The 19,319-nt window shown below is 31.6% G+C and overlaps 2 protein-coding genes across 4 annotated transcripts; both read left to right on the forward strand.

Moving 5' to 3' along the window:
* The first annotated feature begins 6,754 nt into the window (after window positions 1–6,754).
* Window positions 6,755–14,395, forward strand: PDR2 (pleiotropic drug resistance protein 1-like). 2 transcript variants are annotated; one of them, XM_006360286.2, is made up of 20 exons: window positions 6,755–7,206; window positions 7,868–7,988; window positions 8,522–8,695; window positions 8,775–8,934; window positions 9,023–9,099; window positions 9,192–9,245; window positions 9,339–9,731; window positions 9,829–10,110; window positions 10,204–10,520; window positions 10,613–10,773; window positions 10,855–10,958; window positions 11,035–11,191; window positions 11,271–11,467; window positions 11,557–11,889; window positions 11,974–12,264; window positions 12,355–12,438; window positions 12,538–12,899; window positions 13,003–13,174; window positions 13,263–13,517; window positions 13,616–13,953. In XM_006360286.2, the coding sequence occupies exons 1-20, from the start codon at window positions 6,854–6,856 to the stop codon at window positions 13,868–13,870; spliced, it is 4,302 nt and encodes a 1,433-aa protein (XP_006360348.1). In that variant the 5' UTR covers window positions 6,755–6,853; the 3' UTR covers window positions 13,871–13,953.
* Window positions 14,396–14,752: 357 nt separating this feature from the next.
* On the forward strand, window positions 14,753–16,229 carry LOC102584683 (F-box protein PP2-B1-like). Of its 2 annotated transcripts, none has more exons than XM_006360287.2 (3): window positions 14,753–15,130; window positions 15,428–15,549; window positions 15,774–16,229. In XM_006360287.2, the coding sequence occupies exons 1-3, from the start codon at window positions 14,870–14,872 to the stop codon at window positions 16,093–16,095; spliced, it is 705 nt and encodes a 234-aa protein (XP_006360349.1). In that variant the 5' UTR covers window positions 14,753–14,869; the 3' UTR covers window positions 16,096–16,229. The 2 variants fall into 2 exon arrangements, with proteins under 2 accessions (XP_006360349.1, XP_006360350.1); XM_006360288.2 differs by having other exon boundaries at window positions 14,757–15,130; window positions 15,431–15,549.
* Window positions 16,230–19,319: the final 3,090 nt, after the last annotated feature.

The raw sequence follows: 19,319 nt of genomic DNA on the forward strand, positions 1-19,319 counted from the left end.
GGTTTGTCTTCATTTTAGTTTTACCATTCCCTTCCAAATAATTTTTATTTTTTCGGTACGCTATGATTGAGCTACCTCCCTAGGGGGTAAGGTGTGCGTATATGTTACCCTCTCAGACTCTACTCGTAGGATTTTACGAAACAAAAGAATATATGAACATAGATAGTAGGGACATACCTTCAAAAGTGTAACAAAGGTTAAAATTTCATGGCTTTCTTAAAAACCTAGAAAAAAAGAAAGAAAGAAACTAAGGAATGACTATTGATATAAGAAAAGTCATTGTTCATGAATCAATACATCAAAATAAGTTAAATAATTGCATTAAGGTCGTGGGTTCGAGTCCTAGGTATAAAATCGTCTTTGGTAAGGAACACTTTACCCTCCAAAGTGGTTGTCGCAGGCGTAAATCCAGATTAGTTAGATCCAAAGCAAGTCTCAGACAGCACACCGGATGGGAAACAAAAAAACCCTACTTAATTGAACACTTACCCTATCTATAATGACCTAAAAGTAACTTGTTTCGACTCTTCAAAAATATTCTCAGATGTGTGGCGGATCCTTCAAAATTAAAAGTAATGCATTTTTGGAGGATTCGATACGGATACAACGTATATTGATAATATATACTATATCAAGGCTTTGTTAAAGTAAGATACTAACACAAAGGGACACAACATGTAGAAAATTTACATTGATCAAAATATCATATCATATCATATATCATATATTATTATAAGTGGGAAGATCTTAACTTCAAAGTTGGATTATGATTTTACCCCTTCACTAAATTTAAATATTATTAAAAAAACTAATTAATAAAATATTAAATAATAATTACATGATATTAATCCATTATATTTCTAGATAGAATTAATTCACAAAATTCTAAAATGGAGTTTGGTAGATGAAGTGTTATTATAAAAAAAAAACTAATTAATAAAATATTAAATAATAATTATATGGTATTAATCCATTATATTTCTCGATAGAATTAATTCACGAAATTCAAAAATGAAGTTTGGTAGATGAAGTGTTTCGTAACAACAAAAGATAGTAAATTATATCCTTTAAAAACTGGAATATCCTTAAACATTAAACAACAAAATGTCCTTTGAATTACCAGACATCTTAATATGACACACATATTTCGATTTTAGTCAGAAACTTTACATATCCCAACTTTAACCAATTTGATTCTCATAAATGTTATGTATATCATCAATTTTTAAATGACTTTTATAATTCCTGACTTATAATTATACATACCAAAAAGTTGTTTTCAAAATCACTTTATATTAATGCATACATTTTGTTATTTCGGTGTATAATCGTTGATGGATGATTATTGGTGGATGTAATTATATTGCTCATCACAGTCACTTTATGTTAATGCATACACTTAGTTATTCTAATGTATAATTGTTGATGGATGTTATTGTTCATCACATATGCAACAAAAAAAGGTAAATCTATTTATGCTTTTATTAGTTATTGAGGAAGTTCCTCCATTCTTTTAAACTTGAATTTTTTTTGGAATTGTTTCTCTCTTTATTTTTGTTATTTAAAAGTTTTAGAATTCATTAGCTATTTTATTGTTTTTAGTCTACTCTATTTCATCTTATTTTCGAATATTTGTGGGATGAACATAATGTACATCTGAAGTTGTATAATTTATTGTGATGCTATAATAATGTACTAATAGATATTGATAAATTTTTATATATTCTCTTCAAGCATTATATGACATCTTCACAACTAATAACTCATGTGTAATCTACGTACGTATCAAAATGATACAATTTCTTAAAACTACTTGATATGATTGTCAGATTGTCCATTTGATGTTAAACTTTAATTTGGTGTTACACTCCTTCTATTTTGATTACTTAATTTTATGAATAACTATTTTATACATATTGTAATTGTATTTAAATCATTTACAAATATTTATACTAAGTAGCGTGAAATACACACATATTTTCTATTTTGAAATTCATTTTTTTTAATTATATAGAAATCATATAGTAATTACAAGGGACAAACGTGCTAGATAGTAGAACAAGTGTATACACATTGAAGTAACCAAAAAAGATACAATAATTTTTTTTTATAGAACAAGTGAACAACCATATAACACATCATAAGGGAACAAAGGCAGAGCCGTCTCAATCATAAGACCACTAAAACAATCACGATATTGAAAGAAAAACCACGCGATATTGAAAGGCAATCATAGGAGAAGCCATGCACGTTAATTTAGTGAAGCTTACACTTCAAACATGTCGTATAAAGTGGTTCAATCAAGAATTGGTTGCTTTCTTGAATCTCAAAGTTTGAGGAGTTGGATAAATATCTGAGAATCGAAAACAAAAGAAAAGATAAAGAAATGAGAGAATATTATAAAATCATACTCGTTTTTTACTTACTAACTCTATATTCTGAATCCACATCTAAATATCACCTAAACATTGTATATTTAAAGACGTATATCATATTTTCACCTAAACATATATATTTGAAGATGGTAAAGAAGATGTTCACCTTTTGCACTTTGTCATAATCCTTCAAAATCTTCTCATGTATCAAACTAACATTCATATCATATATATGAAAAAATTTCCTTTAGGAAGAAGAAAGGAAGATGATAAATTTTTTGATCCATATATTAAAATAATGAGACATGAAAAAAATGGTAGTTTCTAATAATAGAGTTTATGAGACTTGTTAAGGGCATGAAAAAGAAGACTAAATTAAATTTGGATAGTATAAAATGAAATTTCCCATACAGAAGAAAAATAAATGTGTAGGGTGTAACAACATAACTACATCAATTTAAGGGTTTATATAATAGACACATTCATGAATATTGTTCAAGACTTTGAAAACTCAACTTTAAGACATATTTTCACTTCATGGCTATTAAAATACTAAGAACTTAAGTCGATTTGAACACGTATATAAATTTTATTTATTTATTGGTATCAGGTGTTTACATCAAATTAATAAATGTATGTAAAACATGTCTACATCGAATCTATACATATTTTTATACTATACCAAAATTGATATTTAGCGCTATTAAATATATTTCTTTAGAAACAATTAACACTCTTTGTAAATGTCTCTAAAACCTATAGTGACATTAGATCCAATAACAATTAACGAATGCGAGTACAAACTTTAACACTCTCTACATATCTATATTACTGCTCCAAACTGTTTTTGTTGTAATGGTACCATTTATCCATGATTAAATTTGTATTGTAACTTTAATTTGTGGCTTTTATGGTTTAATTGTTTGATTTGATGCATGTAACATTGTATGTTTTTTCCTTTACAAAATATATTGCACAAATGTAACTTTGATCACTAAACTATTTTTTCAAAGATGGCTAAACTTATTAGCAAACACTTATAATTTTATTCCTCCATCTTTAATCAGAGCTCTTACGGATTCGAGCCTTCGAGAGTGAACAATTCTATTGGGATCGCCGAAATGGACCTTACAATATGCGAATTTGAATTTAGTCAAACTTCACTGGGAAAAATATAAAAACAAACACATAATCTTGATAGGCTTAAACTCATGGGGAATTGAGTGTTACAAGGTTGATTTGATTTTTTGTGGTTATATTATCCCAAATAGTATTTGTTGAAATATCAAGATTTGTGAGCTGTTTGCAAGAGAAATTAGTCAAACTTGTAGCCAAATGGAAAATGGATTAGTAGGCCATTCCAGAAGGTCTCTTAATTGTCAATCAAAGTCTGTTAATTACTTTTGTCTATGTTAATCACCTTTTTAGTTTGGCATCAAGTGGAGAACCTTTTGAATTTTTTTTTTCAAAAGGTCCAGATTTAATTTTGCATATCTACTATTCAAAATTGTTCAATTTACTCTTTGGTATATATTGTGTATATTTGTAACTGAGTTTTTTTTCCCTCTAGCATGTTGTTTATTCACATTGGAGTTCGATTAAATTTGGATTTGCGCGGGAAAGTCCCATATTTGGAGTAAGCACTCTCAAATGAAGACAACTCCATACTCGAGTCCGATTAAATATATCAAGAATCCAAAAAACTTTAATTTTCTAAAATTCTAAAATCCGTAAACTCAAAATTGCATCAATTTAATGTAAAAACTCAGTATAGATAAATATTTATATTTGTCATTTAATATATTTGGCAACATCTAAGCAAGAAGGAAAATCTGAATTTCTAGATATTTGAGAACAGTCAAGTTTGAGAGCTATTTGGATTTGGTAATTTTGAATTTTCATCACTTTCCATAAATCAAAAAAGACTAAAAAAAGGACTATGACTTGGAGAAATTTAAAGTTTATATTTTTCTATTGTACACTTTCAATTTTCATCGTCTCCACAATAGTCCACATACAATAAAAAATGAAGAAAAAAAGGAAGAAAGTTTTCCATATGACTTCAAGTATTTTATTACATGTAAACTTTCAAGTAAAACCTAACAAATATTTATTGCCAAAAAAATAAAGGAAAAGTTAAATTTTCCTAATTTAATGAAGAATATGAAAAATTCTTAAAGAAAATAAAAGTAGCTCTCCATAAGCACAAGGTAAAAAATAGGCACAACACCTAAAAAGAACATGCAAAGTTGACTTTAGCTGACAAATAAGCACTTACATATCTAGATACCTCTGGAATGTATCTTTCATGCATGTCAATATTGAATGCTCACGAGACACATTTGAGCCGAATTGAAATGCTTAGTTGTTAGTTAAGATCAAGTTGAAGTGTCTAGATGTATATATACTGACGAAAAATAAAAAACACCTAACATATTCTGATTTTTCGAGTTTACCCGAACTACTACATGCGTGCGTGTATATATATATATATCAAGTGTATGCGTTTTCGACCTGAACTATTATCAAATGTTTATCGATACACACCTCAACTATTAGTTGCTCACTTTGCCTACCTGATTTGGTGGTGATATTTTCTGTACAAAAACCAAACAATTGATAATCGAGTGCGTTGCGATAAACATTTATTAATAATTTAGGTAGGAATAAATTCACATATAATAGTTCAGATAGAAAATTCAAAAGATCAAATACTTCAAATATATTTTTGATATTTAATATATTATATTATATCATATCATATTATATATTTCTATAATAACATTTGATGCATCATTCAAAAAATATTCGAACAAACGATATCTCAAATAAGCCCATACATGATTAGTTGAGGAAGGAAATGACTATATGTTGTTGACTCTCGTGTGCTTCTAGACGCTGGTGGCCTTTTTTGGCTGCTTTTGACTCAAATTATAAGCTTCTATTTTAATTATATTATTCCACGTTAACTTTTCCACCAAGCTTAAATGCAAAATCTTTTCTGATTTTGGGTTGCAGAAAATATTTTAGAATTTAGAATAATAAGTAGATTCTTTTTTGTGTTTAATATGTAATTAAATATAAATAAAAAACATTATCTTAAAACATTTTTATATAATTTGAATAAATGGTGGGGTCGTGAGGGGGAGGGGATGCGGTCTATGGTGATAAAGTGAAGATAAGGTGTGTTGGAGTTTGGAGAGAACATAATCAACATTTAAAAAAAAAATTGAATTTATATTATTAGACAATGTTTAGCAACTTTTTATTAATAACAACAATAAAGATTTCAACGGAAATAAATACAAGCAAAGAGACATTACCTTATCAATCCTAATAAGTAACAAACTTCTACTAATTAATCAACATGCAGAAAATAAAAACTAGAGAGAACTAACTATTTTATGATCATCACAAAATTTACTTATGGAACTTAATTATTTTCCCTATAATTAAAAAAGTAATTTTCCTCATTTATTAAAAAAGAACAACTTTCACATATAGCAAACATAAAAATCATATTTGTATGTTATAGCTACAGTTTGCATAATTGCACTCCATAGCAAATTTTATGTTTTCTATGGAGCTTTTGATTTGTATAATTCGCTACAAACATCTAATTTTATACAAATTGTTTAGTTTTGTATAAATTCATTTATCCATTGTAATTTGTATTATAAATCTGTATTTGTATAATTATAAGTGTATATGATGAAAATATATGTATTTGTATTTGTATATACACTTTTCTCTTGCTTTATACAAACAAACACGCATTTTATACATTTTATACCGAAATGTATAAAATGACTAATTGTATACCGAAAATGGCTAATTGTATATCGAATCAGATGGCAAAAAAAGGGGATGTATGCTGCGAATTACAATTAAAATAAACTATGGCTATAGCATTTAATTTGAATTAATAAATTGCTATTTCATACAATTTTCCCTATTGAAGAACCTAATTTTTCTATAAAAAAAAACTCAAAATTATCAACCAGATATAAATAAAAAAATAAAAACATTTTTCTCCGTACCAAACATACCCTTTAAATCTCATATGATAGCCTAGGTCCTAGTAAGAAAACATAAAATTCCTCCAAAAATCTATAAACATGTGACGGCTGCAAATAAACAGTAAATCTTAAAAATTCCTCTAGAAGTATAGTACTATTTACGTCAAATAATACAAACTATAATTTCATCAAATAATTCTCAACTAGTCAATAAATCCAAAAAAATACAATGGACCAATATATGTACCTAAAAAATATAATTAAAAAATCAACATTAAAATCCTCATCTTCCTTTTTTCTTGCTTCTATATAACACCTTTACATTTAACATCAAAACTCCAAACTCAATTCATTTTTTATTCTCATTCTTTTAAAGAAAAAAAAAAACTCCATTTTTATAACATACACAACAACTATATCAATTGGTGTAATTTCAATCTTTTTTAATTTTGTTCCAATATGGAGCCATCAGATTTAAGTAATTTGCGTGGTCGCAGTATAAGAGGAAGCATGAGAGGTAGTATGAGAGAAAATAGTAATTCAATATGGAGAAATAATGGAGTTGAAGTATTTTCAAGATCAAATCGAGACGAAGACGATGAAGAGGCATTAAAATGGGCAGCACTTGAAAAATTACCAACTTATGATAGATTAAGAAAAGGTATATTATTTGGATCACAAGGTGTTGCTGCTGAAGTTGATGTTGATGATCTTGGTGTTCAACAAAGAAAGAATTTACTTGAAAGACTTGTTAAAGTTGCTGATGAAGATAATGAAAAATTCTTGTTGAAACTCAAGAATAGGATTGACAGGTATTTGTTTTTCAATTTGAATTTAAAACTTTTATATACGCTGACAGTATAAAGAATTTTTACACGATCAGATTAGGTAAAAGATAGTTATTGATACTTACTTGATGCTTGCTTTTGCTTGTCCAGTTTTCATTTTGTATTGTGATTAAGAAAGTATTGATTAATTAAGAGATTCTTTTACTCAAGTGCACTTAATTAACTATGGTTTAAAAATTGAAATAGGGAAAATATATGAAAGTAGTATTCTTTTTGTTTTAATTTATGTGATGCATTTTGCTTTTTATTATGTTTTAGAAATAATGATACTTTTCCTACATTTAGATATAAGTTATGAGATAGTTTATATTCATCGCACAAATATTTATAATTTATTTTAAATTACAAGTTTAAGAAAGTATTTATTTTTATTTTCTTTCTTGACTACATGTTGAGTCAAAACGCTTTGTATAAATTGAGACAGAGAGTATTGATAATCTAGAAAATAAGACATAATTACCTATTTTGACATGTTAAAATACACTGATAATGGAAAAGATTCTTTATACTGTCGATGTATATGAGTAATAAAATAGAATATTCTATAGTTGAGTTGTTTTTTCTTGCTTATCTAGTTTGGTGCTAAGTTTTGTAATTTATTTTTTTTCTGATAAAAAAAAAACAGGGTTGGGATTGATTTTCCATCAATAGAAGTGAGATTTGAGCATTTGAATATTGAGGCAGATGCATATGTTGGAAGCAGAGCTTTGCCTACTTTTACAAACTTCATTTCTAACTTCATTGAGGTAAATTCCCAAAAAATATTTGATTTATATTGTGTATAATTCTATATTATCACCTCTAGAAGAAGTACTCATGTTTTAGTGTTTGCTCAAATGAAAAAAATGGTAGTTTGATTCAAGAATCGTATGATTCTTGAATTGATGGAGTTGATTTCTCAGATACTCACTCAACTTATAGTTATTATTTCGTAAAATCACTTAGGTGACTTTCTGAGTTAATAACTGTTAGTTGAGTGACCATCTGAGAAATCAACCTGAATTGCTGGCAACTCTTACAATCTTAAAAGTTGTCTACTTTCACCTGATGATTTCTTAGTATGGTAGAATTATAGTTGAAGGTGAAATATAAGTTCAAATATACCTCAAGAACAATGTGAAAAGGTCATTTGTATCCTTTTTTCGTTAAAATCAGGCGATTTGTGGTGCTAATCGTTTCCATTAGTTGAAAAGGGAAATGATAACAGTGATTATAGTGTGATTTAAAAGGTGTTCTGAAAAGCTAACATCTTTTTTTTGTTCTTTGTTGGCTTATAAAGAGTTTATTGGATTCAATTCACATCTTTCCATCGAAAAAACGTTCAGTTACAATTCTCAAGGATGTTAGTGGCTACGTCAAGCCCTGTCGAATGACTCTGCTTTTAGGACCTCCTGGTTCTGGAAAAACAACTTTGTTACTTGCTTTGGCTGGAAAACTTGATTCTGATCTAAGGGTAAGAATTTTGAAACAACTTATAATTTTAGATTTGAATATATGTAAGACTAAAGTTTATAATGTTATGATGAAATCAGGTTACTGGAAAGGTGACGTATAACGGACATGAATTACATGAATTTGTGCCAGAAAGAACAGCGGCCTATATTAGCCAGCATGATTTGCATATTGGAGAAATGACTGTCAGAGAAACTTTGGAGTTCTCCGCAAGATGTCAAGGAGTTGGTTCGCGTTATGGTTAGTTCCATTTTTCTAGTTTTGTTTAATTAGTTTTTGTTCGCGTTATTGATCAATTATTGACTAATTTTCTTGAATTATGTTTTAGAAATGTTGGCTGAACTATCGAGAAGAGAGAAAGCAGCTAATATCAAACCGGATGTTGATATTGACATGTTCATGAAGGTAAGACTGGAAACAATTTCGATTTCTTTTAACTGATGTATGTTTGAGCTATAATCGAATAATTAATATTATATTGTTGAATGGAAATGTAGGCTGTATCAACAGAAGGACAAGAATCCAAAGTGATTACAGATTATGTTCTTAAGGTAACTTTTATTTCCCAATCATTTTTCATATGTTCGAGCTATTCAAAGGTCGATAGATAAGTTATTCATTTGTCTGTAAATTCCATTTTTCAGATTCTGGGACTTGATATTTGCGCGGATACTATGGTGGGAGATCAAATGATAAGGGGTATTTCGGGAGGACAGAAGAAGCGTGTCACTACTGGTGAAATGATTGTCGGACCGTCTAAAGCCCTTTTCATGGATGAAATTTCAACTGGACTTGACAGTTCCACAACTTACTCCATTGTGAATTCCCTAAAGCAATCTGTTCAAATCTTGAAAGGAACAGCTCTGATTTCTCTCTTGCAGCCTGCTCCCGAGACTTACAACTTGTTTGATGATATCATTCTGTTATCAGATGGCTACATTGTTTATCAGGGTCCACGAGAGGACGTGCTCGAGTTCTTTGAATCCATGGGATTCAAATGCCCTGACAGAAAAGGCGTGGCTGATTTCTTGCAAGAAGTATGTTTTATAAGAAACAAGGATGATAAAGTTTTCGAAGCATTGATGCAGTGTTCGGTTCTAAGTTCTAACGTGGAATGTTTCGAATTTCTTGCAGGTGACATCTAAGAAGGATCAACAGCAATATTGGGTAAGGAGGGATGAGCCTTACAGATTTATCACATCGAAAGAATTTGCTGAGGCTTATCAGTCTTTCCATGTTGGGAGAAAAGTAAGCAATGAGCTTTCAACTGCATTTGACAAGAGCAAAAGCCACCCTGCCGCTTTGACTACTGAAAAGTACGGTATCGGAAAGAAACAGCTTTTGAAGGTTTGCACTGAAAGAGAATTCTTGCTAATGCAGCGGAACTCGTTTGTTTACATCTTCAAATTCTTTCAGGTGAACTACTTGGTCTATTCGTTATATCGATATATGTCATAGTCTTGTCATATCCATGTGAAATTTACTAATCCTCTCTTTGTTTTTTTTCAGCTCATGGTCATTGCACTTATGACAATGACCATATTTTTTCGAACTGAAATGCCTCGGGATACTGAGACAGATGGAGGAATATACACTGGTGCTCTCTTTTTTACGGTTGTTATGCTTATGTTTAATGGTTTGTCTGAGCTCCCTTTGACGCTCTACAAGCTTCCGGTTTTCTATAAGCAAAGGGACTTTCTCTTTTATCCTTCATGGGCATATGCAATTCCTTCATGGATCCTAAAAATCCCAGTAACTCTTCTTGAAGTTGGGATGTGGACGGTCCTCACCTATTATGTCATCGGATTTGATCCTAATGTTGGAAGGTATGGGACGAAAGACTGTATGGTGTAATCGTTGTCATATCATCACAAATATCATTTCTCCTGTGGTTATTGATCTGCTGTTGTTTGTGCAGATTTTTCAAACAATTTTTGCTACTCGTACTAGTAAACCAGATGGCATCTGGCTTGTTCCGATTTATCGCAGCAGTTGGAAGGACCATGGGAGTTGCTAGCACATTTGGAGCATGTGCTCTGCTTTTACAATTTGCATTGGGTGGTTTCGCCCTTGCACGAAGTAAGTTTTGTGCCTTAAGTGTTTATAGTAGCTCTTGTGTTGTTCAAATGCTTACTTTTCTCTTTTCTCCGAACGGTGTAGCTGACGTGAAGGACTGGTGGATTTGGGGATACTGGACGTCACCACTCATGTTCTCGGTGAATGCAATTCTTGTGAATGAGTTTGATGGGGAAAAGTGGAAACATGTAAGTTTGTGTACATAACGCGGCCTGTAATTTTTTTTTCACCTATGAATGCTGAAATGAACTCTCACTGAAACAGACTGCCCCAAATGGAACTGAGCCACTTGGACCTTCGGTGGTGAGATCACGAGGGTTCTTTCCCGATGCATATTGGTACTGGATAGGTATAGGGGCACTTGCTGGATTCACAATTCTGTTTAACATCGCCTACAGTCTTGCTCTCGCTTATCTTAACCGTGAGTATCTTGAGTTTCTTCATTGATATATCCATAAATAAAAAGATGACATGTACTAACATGGAATGAGTATCTGCAGCATTTGGAAAGCCACAAGCTACGATTTCAGAAGAGGGTGAGAACAACGAAAGTAGTGGATCATCGCCCCAGATAACTAGCACAGCGGAAGGAGATTCTGTCGGTGAGAATCAGAATAAGAAGAAGGGCATGGTTCTTCCATTTGAACCCCAGTCCATCACCTTTGATGAAGTTGTATACTCCGTTGACATGCCTCCGGTGAGCAACCAAGAATTTATAGTCATTAAAAACCGGTGCTGCAACTTTCCTTTAATCGAAATGTGACTCGATTTTTTGACAATTTGCAGGAAATGAGAGAGCAAGGTAGCAGTGACAATAGATTAGTACTTTTGAAGGGTGTGAGTGGAGCTTTCAGACCAGGTGTTCTCACAGCTTTGATGGGAGTTAGTGGGGCCGGTAAAACAACGTTGATGGATGTATTGGCTGGAAGGAAAACCGGAGGTTACATTGACGGGAGCATCAAGATTTCTGGATATCCCAAGAAGCAAGAAACGTTTGCACGTATTTCTGGATACTGTGAACAGAATGACATCCATTCACCTTATGTTACAGTTTACGAGTCCTTGGTTTACTCAGCTTGGCTGCGTTTACCTCAAGACGTCGATGAACACAAAAGAATGGTAAGTTCACCTTACATCATTCCCTTTCCTTCCATAATGAGAATTTATCTTACTGGTCATCTTATACCCGTTATCCCATTTCAGATGTTTGTTGAGGAAGTTATGGATCTTGTTGAGCTTACACCACTAAGATCAGCATTAGTCGGGTTGCCAGGAGTCAATGGTCTGTCAACTGAGCAACGTAAAAGGTTGACGATTGCAGTTGAACTAGTAGCAAACCCCTCGATTATTTTTATGGATGAACCAACTTCAGGGTTGGATGCAAGAGCTGCTGCAATTGTGATGAGAGCTGTTAGGAACACTGTCGATACAGGAAGAACCGTTGTTTGTACCATTCATCAGCCTAGCATTGACATTTTCGAGGCTTTTGATGAGGTAAGACGAAACACCTTTTGCATCTATTGCTAATTCGCCTTATGCCTTCCCTCTAGATATCAAGATACTAATACGAACATGTCATTACAGTTGTTTCTTATGAAACGAGGAGGACAAGAGATATACGTTGGTCCATTAGGTCGCGAATCATGCCATTTGATAAAATATTTCGAGGTAAGTTAGTTTTCTTTGGAAATTGGAAAAGTATGCTCCTTTTACTGATCATTTTATATAATCAAGTACTGATCGAGCTTATTTTCACCGTGAATTCAGTCCATGCCCGGTGTTGGAAAAATAGAGGAAGGTTACAATCCAGCAACTTGGATGTTAGAAGTCACATCCTCATCTCAAGAAATGTCATTAGGGGTCGATTTCACCGACTTATACAAGAACTCAGACCTCTGCAGGAGGAACAAAGCCTTGATTACGGAACTAAGTGTGCCACGACCTGGTACAAGTGACCTGCATTTTGAAAACCAATTCTCACAGCCATTTTGGGTCCAATGTATGGCTTGTTTGTGGAAGCAACGCTGGTCATATTGGCGTAATCCGGCATACACTGCAGTCAGATTTCTCTTCACTACCTTCATAGCACTCATATTCGGGTCAATGTTCTGGGATCTCGGTACCAAAGTGTAAGTACTATAACACGAAAAATGAAATAAGAAGCCAAACTGCCAACTTATAATTCTTATAAATGCTAAAATGTCTCATTTTATTTTGTTGTTTCAATTACAGGAGTAGGCCTCAAGATCTAACCAACGCGATGGGATCTATGTACGCTGCTGTTCTCTTCCTCGGTGTACAAAATGCATCATCAGTTCAGCCTGTTGTATCGGTTGAACGTACTGTATTCTACAGAGAAAAAGCTGCCGGGATGTACTCTGCCATACCATATGCCTTTGCACAAGTAAGTAGCTAGACACAGTGGCAATTTTTCGTCTTAAAAGTTCAAATCATTCACATTATTTACGAAAACTTAAATGTTTTTCGTGCAGGTTTTTATTGAAATTCCATATGTATTTGTACAATCTGTTGTCTATGGTCTCATTGTCTATTCTATGATTGGATTCGAATGGACCGTAGCAAAATTCTTTTGGTACTTCTTCTTCATGTTCTTCACTTTCCTATACTTCACCTTCTTTGGCATGATGACCGTGGCTATTACCCCGAATCAAAACGTTGCTTCAATTGTCGCTGGATTCTTCTATACAGTATGGAATCTCTTCTCAGGATTCATCGTTCCACGACCTGTAAGTTCTTAAACATATTTCAACTTTTTTCTTCAAGTACAAAAAACATACAATAAATAAAATTGATCATTTGCCCCCTTCTTTTGGACTAAAAACAGCGTATTCCGATATGGTGGAGATGGTACTACTGGGGGTGCCCTGTTGCATGGACGTTGTATGGTTTGGTTGCATCGCAATTTGGAGACCTCCAAGATATTGTTAATGGTCAAACTGTGGAAGAATACTTGAGAAATGACTACGGAATTAAACATGATTTTCTCGGAGTTGTTGCTGGTGTGATCGTTGCATTTGCTGTTGTTTTCGCCTTCACATTTGCTTTAGGTATCAAAGCATTCAATTTCCAGAAAAGATAGAAAAGTGTGTTTATATAGTTTGTGTTAATATACTTGAATAAGGTTATGAACTTTTAGATTACTGAATATGTTATCTTTCTGAATTCCCAGTTTTGTTGTATAAGATGTGTAATCATAATTTTTTTGTGGAAATATATATACAATTTTATTTAATGGTTGCTTCAAAGTATTGTCTATGTTGGGAGCACTTTATTTGAAAATTTCGAATTTAACTTGAAGTTGTACTTCAAATTTTAGTAAACAACTTATAACCTGTTTTTCAATTCACTTTTTGATGGTTGGTTATATTAGCTACCAACCAACAACGGAGTTAACAATGCTGCTTCATCTTCTCGTAAAGAACAACCAGTATTAGACGTTGTTGATTTTTTTGTAGTAATGTATCTTTGTATTAAAAATTGACAAGCGTAAGACTATGTAGTAGCTCGTATATGTAATCTAATCTATGACAATATGCGACTACCCATTATGTGATATTATAAGTCTATTAGAGCATATTTTGTTTTTTTTTCATGTTTTTTTTAAGGAAAAGTACATTCAAATATGAATATTATTCTAAATATACTTTGCAAGAACTATAACCAAATACAACTCTATATCCACGAATTCAAACAAAATGAAGAATATTTGGATTAACCTATGGACAAACGCCAATTAATAGTGTATATAATTTAAACTCGGGGAAAAAAAGGCTCATGATTATCACTTTGTGAGATTGGCTAAAAATTCCAAAGGAGAGTACAACTTTCTTCTTTAATAGGCCTTACGTAATGTGAATTTGAACTAGTCGAGCCTCAATACTGATATCAAATACCTGACGAGAAGAGGGAAAAAAATAGTCTAAATAATGTTATTGACTAAAAGTGGACCATGTTAAAGTGGTCACTTGTCAACTGACTTATCCTGACCAGAATTCATCACTTATCAGCCTCACATTATTATTTCTTCTTCTTCGTCTTCATCTTCATCTTCATCTTCTTTAACAACGCAATATAGGCAATGAATCCTTTTACAATGTTGCCGGAGGGCTGCATATCGGAGATAATTTCATTCACAACTCCGGTAGACACCATTAGATCATCGGTTATATCGAGAGGATTCAAAGCTGCAGCGGAATCTGATATCGTATGGGATAAATTTCTACCGTCCGATCATCAAAATATAGTTTCCAGATCAGTTTCTCCAATACTTTTTGACAACAAAGAGGACCTTTACTTTAGACTCTCTGAGTCTCCTATCCTTCTCGATGAGGGTAAAATGGTAATTTTCTAGTTGAATTTTTACTTCTTACAATGAGAATATCATACTTCTTTGTTCAGAAATAACAGAAAAAGTCCTGATATACCCTCAATTTTGTGATTTAGAACTAATATTCCTCTCGTTATAACAGTAGGGGCACATGTGAGCCACTATTGTAACAAGAGGTATATCAACTCTAAATCGCAAAGTTGAAGTATATCATAAGATGCTTACTCCCTCTTTCTCAATTTATTTGACGGTGTTTACCTAGACACGACAGAAAATATCCATTTGACTTCTACTTATTTTTTTAATTAGCAGAGTTTTTGGCTTGACAAAACAAATGGGAAGAAATGTTATCTATTGTCTTCAAGACAATTGACAATTTCTTTTTCAGACACTGAATTATTCTGGGAACACACATTTGATGCAGATTCAAGGTATTAATTACTCTGTTTTGTTACGATAAATTTGGGCGAATCAAAATGAGTTTTGTATTAAGATGAATCATGTTTACATTTTTATGTGTTCAATCAAACACTGTCACATAGGTTGAAATGAAGGGAGTAGTATACAAAAATCCGGAGTTTTTTTGAGGTGATTTTTTTTGTATTTGACTATAGATTTCCAGAGGTAGCATTACTCAATAACGTCGATTTACTAGATATCCGAGGCAAGATTGGAACTCGAGGTACCATGGCCTTGAATTGACAAATGCAATGGTTAGATTTGTTAGTCAAGAGAACGAAGACGAGGCTGAAGAACGAGCTACTATTGTTATACTGGCAGCAAGAGCGCCGAGGAATTTGAAAGGAAAGTTACCAGAAAAAAGAACTGATGGATGGCTTGAAGTAGAAATTGGAAAGTTTTACAATGGTGAATCAGGTGACGATAATGGTGATGTTGAAGCAAGATTGTTGGATTCTAGGCCTTTTCATGCTAAAGTTGGTCTTATAATCGAAGGCATTGAGTTTCGTCCAATATGATAAGGATTCAGGATTTAGAGTTTATCAGTTCTACCACGAACTCACAAGTCAATATAATACAATAGTAATTTAGTTTGTCGTCAATTATGCTCACGAACATGTTAGTATAGTGCAAATTTCATGACTCGGTTATACTTTCTGCAAATCATACTCAATACTTTTTCCATGACATTCATTAGCATCAATAAAGATGATAAACAACTATTACATAATAGATGAATGAAAATTGAATTTCTAATTAATCCCATGGAATCTTCAAAGAAACTAAACTCTCAACATACAAAGGTCCTATTTTGACTGACCTTGGAAATTCTTTTACTTCAAATTTAGTATACTCATTTTTCGACACATTGTACTCAATAAATCGACCACCATCTATTCTACATAATATGTTTCCGTTCTCCTTAACACATATGACATGACTTCCGTAGTAACCAAGCATTCCTAAAATAGAAAACCTCGTGATGTTATTCCATGATTTCCAGTCTTTTTCGAGTGACCAAATTGAAATTTCCTTGTCAAAAATCGCCATAACACAAACTGATTGCCAAAAACATGTAAAACCAAGCGATCCCCGCATTTATATGGCATTGGCGTTACAATAAATTTTTCATCTACTAGATGGAAAGACACAATATAATTGATCAGATTCTTCCTTTTGAAAGCCCTAAAGTAAATGACACCGTTTAATGAAACTGATTTGCAGTTTCTAATCAACACAAAATCATCACAAACGGAAAAAATATTGGGAATTGTTTTCCATGATTGATTTTTAATTGAGTATATTTCAACAATATTCTTGTTCGCAATTTTATCAACACATAAGACCTTGTAATCCTCAGCCACAACATCATAGGCAAAACCATAAATTGTCCATACATGAAAACAATCCTTCTTTTGCAACTTTGGAATGAGTTTATATTTTCGATTCCATAATATCATAATATTTTTGCTTTCACGATACGTAATAAAGACCAAGCCACCGCATGAAAGCACTTGAAAAAAATATATACTATCGAATCCTGGGAGATTGAGCTCGTCCAACAATACAACTTTGGAATCACTACTAATTGATCCTTCAATTGATACGACTTTAATTGATTTTTTTCCTTCAACAATGTCAAAAAATAAATTTTTTTGACGGTCGATATCAGTAGATGATCTATGTAGATGGGAATTGATGAAGTAACGATCATCGATGAAACAACACAGGTAATTTTGAACCGTAAAAGAGATTTGACAGGAAGATATAAGAGAATGGAATTGACAATATCAATAGGCAAATTCCGCATTATTGAATGCACACCTACTCACAAGAGTTCTCAATTATTTGTATTTTATAAAATATAATTATTAAATGTAATAGTATAAGACTATTAGGACTCTACATTTATTTTACCAACTTAGTTTAGGATTCTGTTTTTTATTTATCGAAAATAGAATTATTTACCATTCTTATTTCATATTTCCTTGGTATTGGTCTTACAATAAATTTTTCATATACTAAATAAAAAAACAACCATTTTTTCTTACAGTAAAAAATATTTTACACAAATTATTTAAGAAATCTCACATATAAGTTAATAACAAAAAAAAAGATCAATTCTTTGTACCAACATATAATAAAAATAAGCATATAAAAAAATATATATGTTGGACAACAAAACCAAACTCAATATCAAGAAATTATAATTAAAGTATAAGCTAACTTCTAACTTTTCTATTTTCCAATATTGTTATTAATGGAAACATAATATATTAAAGAATAGATCAAACCAAATCTCATCCCTCTAAAAAAAAATTACATGAACGTGTTTTTAATCTAAAACAACTTTTTGACAATTTGAGCAAAAGACGTTGAATTCACTTAATCACATGTAACACATTCTATATTCGTCTCTGCTCATGAACATGTTAATATAGTGCACATTTCATGACTTTGTTATACTTTCCGCAAATCATACTCAATACTTGTTACATGACATTTGTTAGTCGTCTTACTTGTGCTAAACAATAACGCATCAATAAAGTCGTCTTACTAGAATTTTTCCCCTTCCTAGTGATTTTTCGTTGTACGTAAACGATGATCCAGTTTCATTAAACAATGTCATTCACCTGAGTACAGTTTCATCTAAATCTGAACAAATGGTTATATCTTTCGAAAAATTTTAATATGGTTGAGACCCAACCAACAATAGTTGTGTGAGACTCCATTCAATTTTTGACACTTGGATTTGTGGCCCCATTTTAACACCACACACTCTCTCACCTTCATTTTTTCAAATTCCTCCCTTTTCCTCATAATAAGTATTTTACCTCTCTCTTTTTTTAATAGTCTTAAATTTTATTTTCCAAAAGTCAAATAGAAATATGTAAATTAATATCAATTCAAGTTTTAGCCTTTTTTCCGTGATTGCTAATATGATTAAAAAATTAAACTTCATTAAAATTATACTCTTCTTTTCTTGATTTATATATTTTTTTGGTTGATTTTTTTTAGACTTTTAACTTAAATTTCAATCATAAGTGCAACACCAAGTACAAAATATTTCTAAAATTTTTTGAAAAAGAGTGATTTTAGAATACTTATCGGTATGCTCTCATTTACTCACTGGTGAACTTTTTTTGGGTATAATTTTTTAAAAAAAAATTAGTTCTGATTGATGACAGTTGAATTAACTAAGAATGAATAATTAAAGGACTAAAAACAAGTGATTTTGAACATAAAATCAATTTTTAAAATCATCATAATAAAATTACAAATCAAACTAGAAAGTGAAAAAATAGAATTAAATTTATAAAAAGGTAACTAGATTACAAATAAAAAGAGTAAAAATTTAATTTTACACAACATACACATTCTCTTTCTCTCTCTCTCTCTCTCTATATATATATATATTTAAAGAGGGAGATAATTTTATAATCTGTTTGGTGATTTTTCAATTTATTTTTACTTTGAAACCAAAACTGATTATGTCAAATTTTTTAAAAATAAATTGAAGTAAAATGTAACATCCGACAATTTGAAATAGCTAAGAAGAGGCTTAGAATTTGAAATTTTTCATTTTTGGAAAGGATTTGAAAAAAATTTGGAAAATTGGCTAAGTGTGGAAATCAGTGCTTTTTGGCCAACTTTGAGCAGTCGTAACTTCCAGCTCAGGATGAGTTAGGAGTAGTTCCAGTTATGGTTGTGAAGCTTGTGGAATGATCTTTCCAACGCCACC

The sequence above is a fragment of the Solanum tuberosum genome, unplaced genomic scaffold, assembly GCF_000226075.1.
Source record: "Solanum tuberosum cultivar DM 1-3 516 R44 unplaced genomic scaffold, SolTub_3.0 scf00319, whole genome shotgun sequence".
In the NCBI taxonomy this organism is placed as follows: Eukaryota; Viridiplantae; Streptophyta; class Magnoliopsida; order Solanales; family Solanaceae; genus Solanum; species Solanum tuberosum.